The sequence below is a fragment of the Phoxinus phoxinus genome, assembly GCF_949152265.1.
Source record: "Phoxinus phoxinus genome assembly, chromosome: 8".
Classification (NCBI taxonomy): Eukaryota; Metazoa; Chordata; class Actinopteri; order Cypriniformes; family Leuciscidae; genus Phoxinus; species Phoxinus phoxinus.
Genome location: NC_136883.1, coordinates 37,398,751 through 37,415,826, shown reverse-complemented (window position 1 = coordinate 37,415,826; position 17,076 = coordinate 37,398,751). Strand labels below are relative to the sequence as shown.

At 36.8% G+C, this 17,076-nt stretch overlaps 1 protein-coding gene across 11 annotated transcripts in view; it reads right to left on the bottom strand.

Moving 5' to 3' along the window:
* parp6a (poly (ADP-ribose) polymerase family, member 6a) overlaps positions 1-17,076 on the bottom strand; it is a 51,778-nt gene that overhangs the window by 17,899 nt on the left and 16,803 nt on the right. For 7 of the 11 annotated variants that reach the window (XR_013798699.1, XR_013798700.1, XR_013798701.1 and 4 more), the window contains 9 exons: positions 16,029-16,134; positions 12,144-12,221; positions 11,445-11,539; positions 10,418-10,478; positions 10,241-10,331; positions 10,087-10,153; positions 9,343-9,492; positions 6,940-7,090; positions 6,549-6,680 (listed from right to left, as the gene is read on the bottom strand). Coding sequence is in view for 6 of the 11 variants with exons in the window: in XM_079621796.1 (XP_079477922.1) it covers positions 6,549-6,680; positions 6,940-7,090; positions 9,343-9,492; positions 10,087-10,153; positions 10,241-10,331; positions 10,418-10,478; positions 11,445-11,539; positions 12,144-12,221; positions 16,029-16,031 (828 nt within the window). In the remaining 5 variants the exon portion in view is untranslated. The remainder of the gene's footprint in view (positions 1-6,548; positions 6,681-6,939; positions 7,091-9,342; positions 9,493-10,086; positions 10,154-10,240; positions 10,332-10,417; positions 10,479-11,444; positions 11,540-12,143; positions 12,222-16,028; positions 16,135-17,076) is intronic. The other 4 variants (XR_013798702.1, XM_079621799.1, XM_079621801.1 and 1 more) reach the window with 1 other exon arrangement.

Genomic DNA, 17,076 nt, shown 5'->3' with positions numbered 1-17,076 from the left:
TGCTTAATCAGGACGGGGTTATAGTGAAGGGGAGGGGCTGTTTTATCAGGGCGGGGTTATAGTGAAGGGGCGGGGCTGTTTTATCAGGGTGGGGTTATAGTGAAGGGGCGTGGCTGTTTAATCAGGGCGGGGTTATAGTGAAGGGGAGGGGCTGTTTTATCAGGGCGGAGTTATAGTGAAGGGGCGGGGTTCTTTTATTGGGGTTGTACGTCAGAACGGAGGCTCACTATTGGCCAGCATCACACGCATCACACACATGTTGGCCAATCGTGAGCCTCCGTTCTGACGTACACCCCAGAAGCGCTGCGCTGTTACACTACGTGAACTCACTCAGAGGAACACACTGAAGAACATCAAGAGTTGATAAAAGTCGTTATTTTTGCGCACAAAAAGTATTGTTGTCACTTGATAAGGGAATATTTTATTGACTATTGGACTATTTTAAACATCGTCTTTACTAACTTTCTGGGCCGGCAAGTTTCAATTACAACAGAAGCCTCTGGAGGAGTGAGACAGCGCTCAGATTTAATCACTAATATCTTCATCTGTGTTTCTGAAGATGAAGGAGAGTCTGACGGGGAACAACATGAGGGAGAGTCATTACTGACAGAGTTTATATTTCTTTGTGATTTAAAGAATCTTATTTCTTGTTAATTATCATTCCAATTTTAGATGCTGATTGGTCAATACAGTGTTCCAGTTGTGCTAAAATACACACACACACACACACACACACACACACACACACACACACACACACACACACACACACACACACACACACACACACACACACACACACACACACACACACACACACACACACACACACACACACACACACACACAGTACCGTTCAACAGTTTGGAGTCGGTAAGATTTGTTTAGAAGTGTCTTCTGCTCACCAAAGCTGCGTTAATATAATCAAAAATACAGTAAAAATTGTGATATATTATTACAGTTTAAAATAACTGTTTTCTATGTGAATATATGGTAAAGTGTAATTTATTCCTGTGATCAAAGCTGAATGTTCAGCATCATTACTCCAGTCTTCAGTGTCACATGATCCTTCAGAAATCAGTATAATATGAAGATCTGATGCTCAAGACACATTTATGATTATTATTAGTGTTGAAAACAGTGCTTCATATTTTTGTGGTACTGTAATTTTGATCAATGTATCCGTGACGAATAAAAGTATTTCTTTTATGAAAAATAAAATCCTACCGACCCCAAACAGCAGTGAGAGAGAGAGAGAGTGAGTGAGTGAGTGAGTGAGTGTGTGTGAGTGAGTGTGTGTGTGTGTGTGTGTGTGTGTGTGTGCACAGCGGCTCACGAGCATCACGGTTCACACGGTCACATTTGAATGAATGTGATCTAAATTTAGCTGTGCTGTTATTTATGCAATACGGTTCCCGTTACATAATGCTATATTGTGAACGCTACAGAAACATGCTTTAGCCGTTACTATTCTTCACTCTATAGCATGACCTCTTGAACCTTATTGCTGTGTTAACAGAACGGCAATAAATACAGCAGTCCCAGGTTCATGAACAACATTACAGTTGCACGTCACTCCATTCCTTATGAACTAATAACTGCAGCTTAAGCAAAAAAAAAACATTTGAATATGGTGCAAAAGTTCATTTATTCCAGTAATTCAACTTAAAAGGTGAAACTAATATATTATATAGACTCATTACATGCAAATTGAGATATTTCAAGCCTTTATTTGTTATAATTTTGATGATTATGGCTTACAGATTATGAAAACCTTTTCACAATATTCTAATTTTGAATTTGGGGTTTTCATAAGCTGTAAGCCATAATCATCAAAATTATAACAAATAAAGGCTTGAAATATCTCAATTTGCATGTAATGAGTCTATATAATATATATATAATATATTAGTTTCACCTTTTAAGTTGAATTACTGAAATAAATGAACCATATTTTTCCAGTTTCACCTGTACTTTATATGTAGCGTAAAGAGATTTAAAGGGATAGTTCACCCAAAAATGAATCATGATGATGGATTATTTTCTTAAAAATCTCTGTTTGTGTTTATCTGAAGAGAGATGTACATCGGTGATGGCACGAGGGTGATTACATGATGAGAGAGTTTTCATTTTAGGGTGAATATCTCTTTAAGAGAGCATTTTTAGAAGGAAAACCTGAAAATGTCTTGAGATGTTACACATGTATAAATGGTAAACGGAACGAATGATTCCAGATTAATTCTTCAATAATAATACACATTCAAGTTGCATTGCAGATTGTTGCTTTAAAAAAAAAAAAAAAAATTATATTTCATTTTTACGGAGCCCTGCACATGACATGTGGGAAAAATATGTATTTTGTGGCGACAAATTAACAATTTGTTCCCATGATTTACTAATACATCAGCACGGTTGACTAAATCGCGCACACAATATAATAATTAGTTCCCTTGTTTTACTAAATTGCGCACAATATAATAATTCGTTCCCTTGTTTTACTAAATCGCGCGTACGATATAATAATTTGTTCCCTTGTTTTACTAAATCGCGCGTACGATATAATAATTCGTTCCCTTGTTTTACTAAATTGCGCACAATATAATAATTCGTTCCCTTGTTTTACTAAATCGCGCGTACGATATAATAATTCGTTCCCTTGTTTTACTAAATCGCGCGTACAATATAATAATTCGTTCCCTTGTTTTACTAAATCGCGCGTACGATATAATAATTCGTTCCCTTGTTTTACTAAATCGCGCGCATGATACAATAATTCGTTCCCTTGTTTTACTAAATCGCGCGCACGTTATAATAATTTCGTTCCCTTGTTTTACTAAATCGCGCACACAATATAATAATTCGTTCCCTTGTTTTACTAAATCGTGCGCATGATACAAAATTTCGTTCCCTTGTTTACTAAATCGCGCGCACAATATAATAATTCGTTCCCTTGTTTTACTAAATTGCGCACAATATAATAATTCGTTCCCTTGTTTTACTAAATTGCGCACAATATAATAATTCGTTCCCTTGTTTTACTAAATCGCGCGTACGATATAATAATTCGTTCCCTTGTTTTACTAAATCGCGCGTACGATATAATAATTCGTTCCCTTGTTTTACTAAATCGCGCGTACGATACAATAATTCGTTCCCTTGTTTTACTAAATCGCGCGCATGATACAATAATTCGTTCCCTTGTTTTACTAAATCGCGCGCACGTTATAATAATTTCGTTCCCTTGTTTTACTAAATCGCGCACACAATATAATAATTCGTTCCCTTGTTTTACTAAATCGTGCGCATGATACAAAATTTTGTTCCCTTGTTTACTAAATCGCGCACACAATATAATAATTCGTTCCCTTGTTTTACTAAATCGCGCGCATGATACAATAATTCGTTCCCTTGTTTTACTAAATCGCGCACACAATATAATAATTCGTTCCCTTGTTTTACTAAATCGCGCGCACTATATAATTAGTTCCCTCGTTTTACTAAATCGCGCGCACGATATAATTAGTTCCCTCTATATAATAATTTGTTCCCTTGTTTTACTAAATCGAACGCACGATATAATTAATTCCCTTGTTTTACTAAATTGCGCACACAATATAATAATTCGTTCCCTAGTTTTACTAAATTGAGCGCACAATATAATAATTCGTTCTCTCGTTATACTAAATTGCGCACACAATACAATAATTCATTCCCTCGTTTTACTAAACCGCACACACAATATAATAATTCGTTCCCTTGTTTTACTAAACCGCGCACACAATATAATAATTCATTCCCTCGTTTTACTAAACCGCACACACAATATAATAATTCGTTCCCTTGTTTTACTAAACCGCGCACACAATACAATAATTCATTCCCTCGTTTTACTAAACCGCACACACAATATAATAATTCGTTCCCTTGTTTTACTAAACCGCGCACACAATATAATAATTCGTTCCCTTGTTTTACTAAATCACGCGCACAATATAATAATTCGTTCTCTCGTTTTACTAAATCGCGCGCACAATATAATAATTTGTTCCCTTGTTTTACTAAATCACGCACACAATATAATAATTTGTTCCCTTGTTTTACTAAATCGAACGCACGATATAATTAATTCCCTTGTTTTACTAAATTGCGCACACAATATAATAATTCGTTCCCTAGTTTTACTAAATTGAGCGCACAATATAATAATTCGTTCTCTCGTTATACTAAATTGCGCACACAATACAATAATTCATTCCCTCGTTTTACTAAACCGCACACACAATATAATAATTCGTTCCCTTGTTTTACTAAACCGCGCACACAATATAATTATTCGTTCCCTTGTTTTACTAAACCGCGCACACAATATAATAATTCGTTCCCTTGTTTTACTAAATCGCGCACACAATATAATAATTCGTTCCCTTGTTTTACTAAATCGCGCGCACAATATAATAATTCGTTCCCTTGTTTTACTAAACCGCGCACACAATATAATAATTCGTTCCCTTGTTTTACTAAATCGCGCACACAATATAATAATTCGTTCCCTTGTTTTACTAAATCGCGCACACAATATAATAATTCGTTCCCTTGTTTTACTAAATCGCGCGCACAATATAATAATTCGTTCCCTTGTTTTACTAAATCGCGCGCACAATATAATAATTCGTTCCCTTGTTTTACTAAATCACGCACACAATATAATAATTCGTTCCCTTGTTTTACTAAATCGCGCGCACAATATAATAATTCGTTCCCTTGTTTTACTAAATCGCGCAGACAATATAATAATTCGTTACCTTGTTTTACTAAATCGCGCGCACAATATAATAATTCGTTCCCTTGTTTTACTAAATCGTGCGCACAATATAATAATTCGTTCCCTTGTTTTACTAAATCGTGCGCACAATATAATAATTCGTTCCCTTGTTTTACTAAATCGTGCGCACAATATAATAATTCGTTCCCTTGTTTTACTAAATCGTGTGCACAATATAATAATTCGTTCCCTTGTTTTACTAAATCGTGCGCACAATATAATAATTCGTTCCCTTGTTTTACTAAATCGCGCGCACAATATAATAATTCGTTCCCTTGTTTTACTAAATCACGCACACAATATAATAATTCGTTCCCTTGTTTTACTAAATCACGCACACAATATAATAATTCGTTCCCTTGTTTTACTAAATCACGCACACAATATAATAATTCGTTCCCTTGTTTTACTAAATCGTGCGCACAATATAATAATTCGTTCCCTTGTTTTACTAAATCGTGCGCACAATATAATAATTCGTTCCCTTGTTTTACTAAATCACGCACACAATATAATAATTCGTTCCCTTGTTTTACTAAATCGCGCGCACAATATAATAATTCGTTCCCTTGTTTTACTAAATCGCGCAGACAATATAATAATTCGTTCCCTTGTTTTACTAAATCGCGCGCACAATATAATAATTCGTTCCCTTGTTTTACTAAATCGTGCGCACAATATAATAATTCGTTCCCTTGTTTTACTAAATCGTGCGCACAATATAATAATTCGTTCCCTTGTTTTACTAAATCGTGCGCACAATATAATAATTCGTTCCCTTGTTTTACTAAATCGTGTGCACAATATAATAATTCGTTCCCTTGTTTTACTAAATCGTGCGCACAATATAATAATTCGTTCCCTTGTTTTACTAAATCGCGCGCACAATATAATAATTCGTTCCCTTGTTTTACTAAATCATGCGCACAATATAATAATTCGTTCCCTTGTTTTACTAAATCATGCGCACAATATAATAATTCGTTCCCTTGTTTTACTAAATCACGCACACAATATAATAATTCGTTCCCTTGTTTTACTAAATCACGCGCACAATATAATAATTCGTTCTCTCGTTTTACTAAATCGCGCGCACAATATAATAATTTGTTCCCTTGTTTTACTAAATCACGCACACAATATAATAATTTGTTCCCTTGTTTTACTAAATCGAACGCACGATATAATTAATTCCCTTGTTTTACTAAATTGCGCACACAATATAATAATTCGTTCCCTAGTTTTACTAAATTGAGCGCACAATATAATAATTCGTTCTCTCGTTATACTAAATTGCGCACACAATACAATAATTCATTCCCTCGTTTTACTAAATCGAGCGCACAATATAATAATTAATTCCCTCGTTTTAGTTCAAATGAGGGAACAAATTAGTTCAACATGCCCACTTTCTTAAACGAGGGAACTAATTATTAAGTCAAGGGTACGAACTCGTAATTCGTGGCCACGATATATATATATATTCTTCTCAGGGCTCTGTACATTTTTAATGAATTTCTTTACATTTTTACATTTCAAATTAAAGCTGTGATTTTCTGTAGGTGCTTTAATCCTCGGCATCATCATGCACATGGCCTTTTATGAGATTTACAGGACGTCACTATGAAGCTGCGCTCGTCATGCACGAATGTAATGTTTGGATGTACACTGAGCATGATGGGAAACGATGACGTCATGCGTGCCGGCGTGTGTGTGAGACGAGTACCTGCACGAGGAAGCCGTACTCCAGCGTTGGGATGTTCTTGCAGTGTCCGCCCGCCTGGGATGAGAAAAACAACTCAATCAGCTGGCGGGTGGTAATCTGCGCAGGGGCCCTGCCCGCCGGGACAGCCACAGTCTGATGGGTTAACGGAGACAAAGCATTATGGGAAAGGTGCCAGCCAGCCGTGTTAGGCGAGGGGGGTTTCGAAGGGCAAAGAGGCTGGGGTTGTGATGGGAGATTGATCCTACGAGAGGAATCTGCAGCCATGTTTTATCTCTCACGTGGAGTCCCTAATGATGAGCCACTGAGGGGTCACGGGGTCACGGGTATGGAGAAGCGGGAAAGAGAGTGATTCGAAAGGAAAACGTGCAGTCGGGGAAGACGAGATGCTGACCTGGCTGTTCGGAGGATAGCTGAACAACTCGCCCTTGGGGTTCTTCATGGTACAGGAGATGGAGCGGTTCATGAGCCGCGTGACTCTGAGCTCCGGCACGCTCAGTTTGCCTTTCAACACTGTGTCCTGGATCAGGGGGAAACTGGGAGACCTGGAGCCAAGATGGAGGCCACAGCCAGCGGATGAGTTCATGCTGCGCTCACGTCAGCTCGGAAACACCTCAAGTATGATTTCTGACTAGTCAAATGCATAATTCTGTTTGTAATGCTAATCATTAGCCAGTGATACCTGGAGCGTTCATTTCAAGAGCATAGAGAGCTGAATTTATGAAGTCATTAAGTATTTTATTGTCATCACTAGCAACGAACACACACCCGAATAAGTTGGCAAAACATTTAAGGAAATCAGTTGCTTAAAATGTTTTAAGTTATTAAATTCAAAGTTTAAGTAAGCTTATACATATTAATTGTTCTTAACTTGAAATGTTTTAATTCATACACTAAAACTTTCATGTAATCTCAATGTGAACACTTTCATTAGTACAAACTTAGTTAGCTTTAACAAGCTAGTTTGCTAACATACTAATTTGTTTACATGTTAACAATAGTGTGCTATACTGAAGCATTTGCTGTATGAGTGCAACAATATAAAGATATTATTTGCTCTCAGATCAAGATCATGCTCCACTCGTCAACATGATGTAACTATCCTAAAACCAACATTAACAGAAATTCTTCCAAATTAGCATAACAAAACATTAATCACTACTAAATATCCCACTTAACATTAATCTTGCGCAAAACACACACATTATATTACACTTAATTTGAGCATTTACTCTCCCTTTCGAGTGCCATCAGCAAAGCATGCTGGGAAATAGACATCCCAGCCGTTTCAGTGAAACTTAAGTTAGTCTAAAATAAAAGAAATAATTTCATAAAACTCAAAACAATTAAAACAGTTCAGCTTACTGAAAATATATCAGTTCTGTGAACTTGAAAGAAAAAGAAAGTGCTAAATACTCATAAAAGTTAATTTGACAGAACTAATTAGTTTAATTTAAGTTTGTCCAACTCAAACCAATTAATTATTATAAACAGTGCTGGGAATATTACATTTTAGTTCATAACTGAATACAAACTACCTGGCAAAATCTGTAGTTAGTAACGTAATCGATTACATATTTAGGCAATATAATTTTGATTACTTTATTACTTTTACCCTTAACTTGTTTATCAGAGATAATTATGTATTGTAGTGATATAAAAATAAACAATTATGTTGAAATTTGTCATCAACAAAATTAAGTGCATTTAAAGAAACTGCAGGTGGTTTGTAAATTGATTGAATTAAACCATAAAAATGTAACTTTTTAAAATAAAATAAAGCACAAATTGATTAAATATTTAATTCGTTACACTGATTTGTGTAATTACAGATCAGAATTAGTGAGAAACATTACATTTTGAGTAATTTACTGCCATTTTGTGAATATTAAGTAATCATGTAATTAATAAAAAAATTTAACTGTAGTCTGATTAGTATTTTAAAATGTATTATAATTACATGTATAGAATTATTAGAATCTGATTACATAATCCAGATAACATATAATAAGCAATGACTAATAAAAACTAATAATTCCTGATTGTATTATGGCAATCTCACCATGACGTGAACGCAACATTAATATATTGTATATGTGAGTGAGTAAGTCACTGTACAGTGTTTAGCTGAGCATTAAAATAAACAAAAGTGACCATTTCAAGTTTGTAAAAAATTTGCAGCAAAACTTTCTTCATGAAAGGAGTTTAAGATTGTTACATAAATTATATATATATATATATATAATTATGGCCCTGTATCACAAACCCAGTCTGGAGCCGCACGGGTATATCTGTGGCAATAGCAACTATACATTGTATGGTTCAAAATTATAATTATTTTCTTTTATGCCAAAAATCATGAGGATATTAAGATCATGTTCCATGAAGATATTTAGTAAATGTCCTACCGTAAATATATAAAACATGTATTTGTGTGAGTGAATGCAGCACAATCGTGAACATAAATGCACAACTTTAAAGGAGATTTTCTCAATGTTTAAATTTTTTTGCTCCTCAGATTCCAGATTTTCAATAGTTGTGTCTCGACCAAATATTGTCCTATCCTAACAAACCATACATCAATGGAGAGATTATTTATTCAGCTTTCAGATTATGTATACATCTCAATTTTAAAAATTTGACCCATGTGACTGGTTTTGTGGTCAGGGTCATATATATATATATATATATAGCTGGTCACTGTTGAGCCCTAACTCAGTCGCATCAACCATGATCTGTTGTTTCAGAGAGTTAGCGTATATGACACGGGTTTTCACATCAGACGTTGAGGACATACTTGGGTATCGGGGAGAAGATACTCAATCCTGCACGAAATTTCTTGATGGTTCCTCCGGCTTTGAACCAGCTGTGGCGTTTCTCCTGCTGGGCTTTGAGGAACTCATTACTGAGATGCTTCCACTGCTGAGACGTGAACGTGCTGAGGATCCTGGAAACATGAGGACAAGCTTCAGGCCTCGTGTCTAAACATCACAGTTCCTGCTACATCAGTCAGAACACTTCACTTTGCATAAAAGCCTCTGCCAAATGCATAATTGTAAATGTAAAAGACTATGTTCTAGGGCTGTGAAACAATTAATCGCATCCAAAATAAAAGTTTGTGTTTACATAATATATGTGTGTGTGCTGTGTAAAATTATTTTGTATTTACAAATACACACACATGCATGTATACAGGTGAAAAAAGTTAATTTATTTCAGTAATTCAACTTAAAAGGTGAAACTAATATATTATATAGACTCATTACATGCAAAATGAGATATTTCAAGCCTTTATCTGTTATAATTTTGATGATTATGACTTAAAGATTATGAAAACCTTTTCACAATATCCTAATTTTGAATTTGGGGTTTTCATAATCTGGAAGCCATAATTATAACAAATAAAGACTTGAAATATCTAATCACAATTCTTAGAGAATAGTCAGAATAATGCAAAATGCATGTAAAGGGGGGGGGGGGGGGCAACTTATTCTGATCATTATTATTGGTGCTCATGCAAACATAGTCAGTCTGGACTTACTTCTTTAGTTGAAGGCCCAAACTGAACCCTTCTTTATTGGACGGCTGGAACACCTCCACAGACGGCTCTGCGGGAGTCAATTGAGCATGTCTGTAACGTAAGTACCGTCTCAAACACACACACACACACATGCACAGAAGTGCACGTTTCTTACCGGGTCCATCCAGGTACTGTGAGAGAGAGAAGCGAAGGCGTAGGACGATGGGCTCGGTTCGGATCACCTTCCACGCGGTCGCCACCTCCTCCTGCAAACACACAAATCATTTATTCCCATCACAGGATCTGTGTATAAAGTTGTTGAGTAGTTTGTGTGGGAAGTGTGTGTTCTCACATCCAAGAAGCTGATGTTGATTTGCAGGTCGATGTCCACATCGTCGATCGTGCCGTACTCCCTGTGGGAAGAGCAACACACCAGTGGAGCAACGGATCACAAAACTCACGGTTCGGATCATTTACGGTTTTTGAGCGGCGTAAACGCCATATCATTTTTCGAATCAGAAAAATAAATAAATAAATATATATATATATGGGGGGTAAATGTAACTTTGCTTTTCATTTTTTACTTAAAACTCACTTGAAGTACTTCGATGCCACAGCTAAAATGACTAGCCGATAAAGTTCAAACATTATTAAACACAAGTCAACAGTCAGTAATAAAATAAGAACAAATACACACATTACAAGCAGAGATTAACACTAAATAACAAAGTTACAAAGTCTAACAGTAGTGTTCAGGTACAGAAATTAATAATTAGGCCTAAATTTAAAATAACACTATTTGTTCACTGTAGAAATTAAAGGTTCATTTTTTAAAAAGCTGTATTGTGTATTTAAACTGTATTTAAAAGCTCTCTCTCTCGCCCCCCTCTCTCTCTCTCTCGCCCCCCTCTCTCTCTCTCTCTCTCTCTCTCTCTCTCTCTCTCGCCCTCTCTCTCTCTCTCTCTCTCTCTCGCCCCCCTCTCTCTCTCTCTCTCTCTCTCTCTCTCTCGCCCTCTCTCTCTCTCTCTCTCTCTCTCTCGCCCCCTCTCGCCCCCTCTCTCTCTCTCTCGCCCTCTCTCTCTCTCTCTCTCTCTCTCTCTCTCTCTCGCCCTCTCTCTCTCTCTCTCTCTCTCGCCCCCCCTCTCTCTCTCTCTACGAGCGCTTCGGGTGTGTGTGTGTGGCTTTGTGCCCAGATAACGTGGAAGTCTCGATTTTCGCCTCTTCTTACGCGTTCATAATTGTTTGAATGTGTAAATTGGCAAGACAAAACACGTCCAACTTATCACACGCGTGCCGAACCGCGGGCCGTACAACACCCTCAGAATGAATGTGAATCAGGTGTGAATGCTCAGATGTGAATCAGATTGAGTTCTTCTTACCTGACGGACACAGCGCCATCCGTGTAAATGTCTTTCACAGCCTCGATATCCGCGTCGAGCTGCGGGTGGCGGTACAGGTCGGCTGCACAGCTCCCCTACAGGTGCACAGTGGTATTACACATGAACCTGCACGCTTACTTCACTTTCAGTCCAAGGGACACACACACACACACTGCCGTTCAAAAGTTTGGGATCTGTTTTTAAAATAATCTCTTCTGTTCACCGATGCAGCATTTATCTGATTAAAAATACACAAAAAAACAATAATATTGTTAAATATTTCTGCAATTTTAAAGAGATGTTTTCTATGTGAATATATAGTAAAGTGTAATTTATTCCTGTGATCAAAGCTGTATTTTCAGCATCATTACTCCAGTCTTCAGTGTCACATGATCCTTCAGAAATCAGTAATATGGTGAGTTGATGCTCAAGAAACATTATGATTATTATCAATGTTGAATACAGTTATTTACAGGATTCTTTGATGAATAGAAAGTTTTGTTACCGATGATCCAAAACTTTTGAACGGCAGTGTATTTGCTACAGATTTGTCGTCATTTATTTGAGATGCTCATTTAAACCCAGTTGGAAATATTTATAATTTATTATTTTTCACATGAAGATAAAGCCACTAAAGACAAGACTTTTCCTGCCTTATGATAAAGGATTAAATCATGTGTCATATAAAATGTGTTTTACCTGAATACCGTACAGGAACTGCTCCGGTTCATTCTCTCCATCCGATTCTTCATCCGTCCAGCACTGGCCTTTAATATCCTGAAGCACAAACACACACAGTCACTTTAGCATTGTTTATATAGTATTGTAGTATTTTGAATTCGCTTTTATTTTTACATTTTCGTTTTAATTATCGTTAAAGTTTTAGTCATTTTGATAAAAAAAAAAATTTTGTGTCATTTTTACAACCCCAATTCCAGGAAAAAGTTGGGAAATTTTGTAAAAATGCAATAAAATTAAGAATCTGTGATTTGTTAATTCTCTCTAACCTTTATTTAACTGACAAAGGTACAAATAAAGTATTTTTTGGTAATATTTTGTAAACATGAACAAATTTAGATTCTGAATAAAATAGATATGATTATTAAATAGATCAAATAGAAAGAAACTCGAAACAATTATACATCCAAATCAATACACTGAAATAAACAAAATTTATTTAACTTATAAACACAATTTCTTGCAACAAGTTTGGGGTTGTTTACAGAAAAACACCAGATAAATATCTTTACAATGTCACAAATCATTCCAGCTCATGTACATGAACTAGACTAATATCCAATCAGATTTTCCCAATTCATGAGCACTTTTAACAGCGAATCGAATTGCAAATTCCAATGGACTCCTATGGGATGTTTTGTTTGCTTGTTTGGGTGAGCAAAAGTAACCCAGGGGGGCGGAGCTTAGCGAAAGGTCAAATCGTGAGTTCACTGTCATCTGACATCTGTTCATTATAGAATCTGACTTTTTTTTCACAATTACATGATATAAAGTCGCAATTCTGTGTTATAAAGTCAGAATTGTGAGATATAGGGCCCTATCTCACACCCGGCACATTGCGCAACCGCGACGCAAGTGTTTTTACTAGTTTCAGCCCGACGCAGTTATCATTTTCACGTCCTGCGCTCCGTTGTTTAAATAGCAAATGCTTTTGCGCCCATCTGTGGCCCATGAGCTGCTGGTCTGAGAACGAGTGTGTGTTCAGGAGCGTTGTTGGTGCGTTGCTATTTTGAGAAACAGAAATAGACTGAGCCATTGACCAACTGAACCCTGCTCTAAAGTCAATGGAGCAATTATTTTATTTTTATTTAAAGAGCGTGTTAGTAATGTGCGCCTATAGACGGGTCCACAACGCACAACACTCTGCTTATTACACACACAGGGACGCACAGCAACACACAAACATGCCAAATATTAAAATGAGAAGGATTACAATGTAAAAGATTATTATTGTGTATAAAGATTTGGTGGAATCCGGCTTGTCCCCACACACACACACACACACACACACACACACACACACACACACACACACACACACACACACACACACACACACACACACACACACACACACACACACACACACTCTCTCTCTAGAGACGCGTTCGGTCTTTCCACTATCAAATTCCTCCATGTAAATAGTGAATCCGCGATGGCCGTGAGCGCAACTGCCATTTTAAGGGAATGGGAGATGAGACTCTGAGTGGTTTAACGCACGTAAATCCCAAAACACACCCATTACTCATTAAGAGAATAGAGACGACCCTTTTAGACCATGCGCCAGGACCGCCGGGCATTTTTCCCGTCGTTAAACTAGCAAAAGTGGATTTGGATAACAAATAACGCGCTCTTTAAATAACAAAAAATAATTGCTCCATTGACTTTAGAGCAGGTTTCGGTTGGTCAACGGCTCAGCCTATTTCTGTTCCTCAAAATAGCAACACACCAACAATGCGCCTGAACACACACTCGTTCTCAGACCAGCAGCTCATGGGCCACAGATGCATTTGCTATTTAAACAACATGGCGCAGGACGTGAAAATGATAACTGCGTCGGGCTGAAACTAGCAAAATACACTTGTGTCGCGCCCTAAGTGAACTTGCGCCCTGCGCTTTAGACCATGCACTTAGATCCTTAAACTAGGGCCCATAAACTCACAATTGACCGTTCGCAAAAGCCACGCCCCTTAGTTATTGTTACTACGCCCGTCAAACAATTGAGAACCAGACACATGGCTGGGTTGAGCTCCATACATTAAGTGATTGGTTTTGGAGTAATGCAGCAGACATATCCTCCAGGGCACGACAGAAAGTATAGACAGAATAGCGCACGGGAACACATGCACAAAACAGTTTTGTAAAATTATATATCAATCATTTTTATTTGATCATATATCATTTTACAAAACTGTGTTGTGCATGTGCTCCCGCGCGCGCTATTTCAGTCACAACACTGCAATCAGAGGACGCGCCGAAACCATCAACTCTCGATGCGGTTCTCTTCATTCATGACTCAGCCGACTGAGAAAGATATATTTGTGTAAATAGTTGTGCAACTGCGCGAACTTTGTTTTGAAGTTTAATGTTTGAGTTCCAGAGGAATTTGTGACTGTGACCTGTTCAACCACATCAAAGTTGTGTCCTAATTAGTAAGTCCGTGCTTTTTCTCTTTTTTTTCCTCTTGTTTGCTGACTGATGAGGGGCCGCAGTGCCGTAGTGAAACGGTGTTTGTACATGTAGCCTATTTTTTTAGTATAGTTGCAAGCAATCATAAAATACAGCAAGTTTTAAGCCCGTGCAGACCCCACTGCCATAGGCGCATCGTTGCACTATCTTGCTGAAATCGGAATGTTTGACGGAGGTCCTTCTCCTTAGTTACAGTTGCTGAGCTAGGATTGGACGAGAACCGTTAGAGGGCGGGGTTTTGCGAACGGTCAATTGCGAGAAATAAACTCACAGTTCTCACATCTTTTCTCAGAATTGCATGTTTATTTCTCGAAAATTCTGACTTTATAACACGCAATTGCGACTTTATATCAAGAAATTCTGACTTTTATTCTCGATGTAGATGTAAACTCGCAATTGTGAGATAAAAAGTCACAATTATCTTTTTTAATGTTTTATTTTGTGGCAGAAACAAATGTCGGTAGTTGATTGACCTGCAGGTGTAGCAGAGGAAACACAGGCCGTGTCTGATGCCACTCTCAGAAAAAAAGGTACAAAAGCTGTCACTGGGACAGTACCCTCCAAAAAGGTTCTAATATGTACAATTTGGGTTCTAATATGTACAATTTGGGTACTAATATGTACACTTTTGGTACTAATATGTACAATTTGGGTACTAATATGTGCACTTTTGGTACTAATATGTCCAATTTGGGTACTAATATGTGCACTTTTGGTACTAATATGTCCAATTTGGCTACTAATATGTCCAATTTGGGTACTAATATGTACACTTTTGGTACTAATATGTACAATTTGGGTTCTAATATGTACAATTTGGGTACTAATATGTACAATTTGGGTACTAATATGTACAATTTGGGTTCTAATATGTACAATTTGGGTACTAATATGTACAATTTGGGTACTAATATTTACAATTTGGGTACTAATATGTACACTTTTGGTACTAATATGTACAATTTGGGTACTAATATGTACACTTTTGGTACTAATATGTACAATTTGGGTACTAATGTGTACAATTTGGGTACTAATATGTACAATTTGGGTACTAATATGTACACTTTTGGTACTAATATGTACAATTTGGGTACTAATGTGTACAATTTGGGTTCTAATACGTACAATTTGGGTACTAATATGTACACTTTTGGTACTAATATGTACAATTTGGGTACTAATATGTACAATTTGGGTACTAATATGTACAATTTGGGTACTAGTACACTTTTGGTACCAATATGTAGCCTACCTTTGAGGGACTAATATGCACTCTTTAGGTACAAATGAGTACAAAAGGTACAAAAAGGTACCACCACAGTGACAGCTTTTGTACCTTTTTTCTGAGAGTAATAATGAAGTGCAAACACTCACCATTGGCTCCGGTGTTCACAGACGTGTTTCTGACAGGACGAAGCTTTTCTGATCCATTTCAGCAGGAACGGCAAAACAACGGGCAGAAAGATGAGCTGTTCGCTTTCTGCATGAGGAGGGAACATAAACAGAACAAGATTTCTTCATTACACCAGAGCTCTCCATTTAACTCAATAACCACAGTCACCAGTTACTGGAGAGAAATGACAAATCATTGTGCACCTGCAGATAAATATGGAAGCTCGTTTCCGCCACAGAATAAAACATTTTAAAACATAATTGCGACTTTTTAACTCACAATTGCGAGTTTACATCTTGCAATTCTGACCATTTTTCTTGAAATTGCAAGTTTATAATCTAGCATCTTTTTATATCTCACATCTGACATCTTTTCTCAGAATTGTGAGATATAAACTTGCAATAGAGTTATAAAGGTCCAATTCCAAGGAAAACAAGACATAATAGTTTATATCTCACAATTCTGACTTTATAACACGCAATTGCGACTTAATATCTAACAATTGTCAGAGAAAGTCAGAATTGCGAGATGTAAAATTATGAGAAATAAAGACAGATTTGTGAGATAAAAAGTCGCAATTACTTTTTTTTCTTCTGTGGCGGAAACAAGCTTCCATAGATTTAGGCATCTCAAAAGAGAAAATAAAATAAATGCTAAAGATCATATGCAAAATATCTGTACAAATAATAGAAGAAAAGCACTTTTGTTTTGTGCATCAGTCACTATTGGACTATTATTTTCACCAGGTGAAAAACTCCCACAGACAGACACTGACGGTCAAACCTGAGCCACACTGAATCAAACATGCTGTAAGATTTACTTTGATCAATTCATGCATTTTAACTCAGCAGTTGCTAATACATTTCACAAATAATTAACGTTAACGTACACAGAAATGGCAAGTAACACACTGAATTAAACATGAAATGTTGACGTAGTAAGACTGTAAAACGTAGCCTAACAATCTTTTTAGACAATAACAAACATCGAAGAAATCGAAGAAGAATCGAACAGAATAGCTAGCGAACG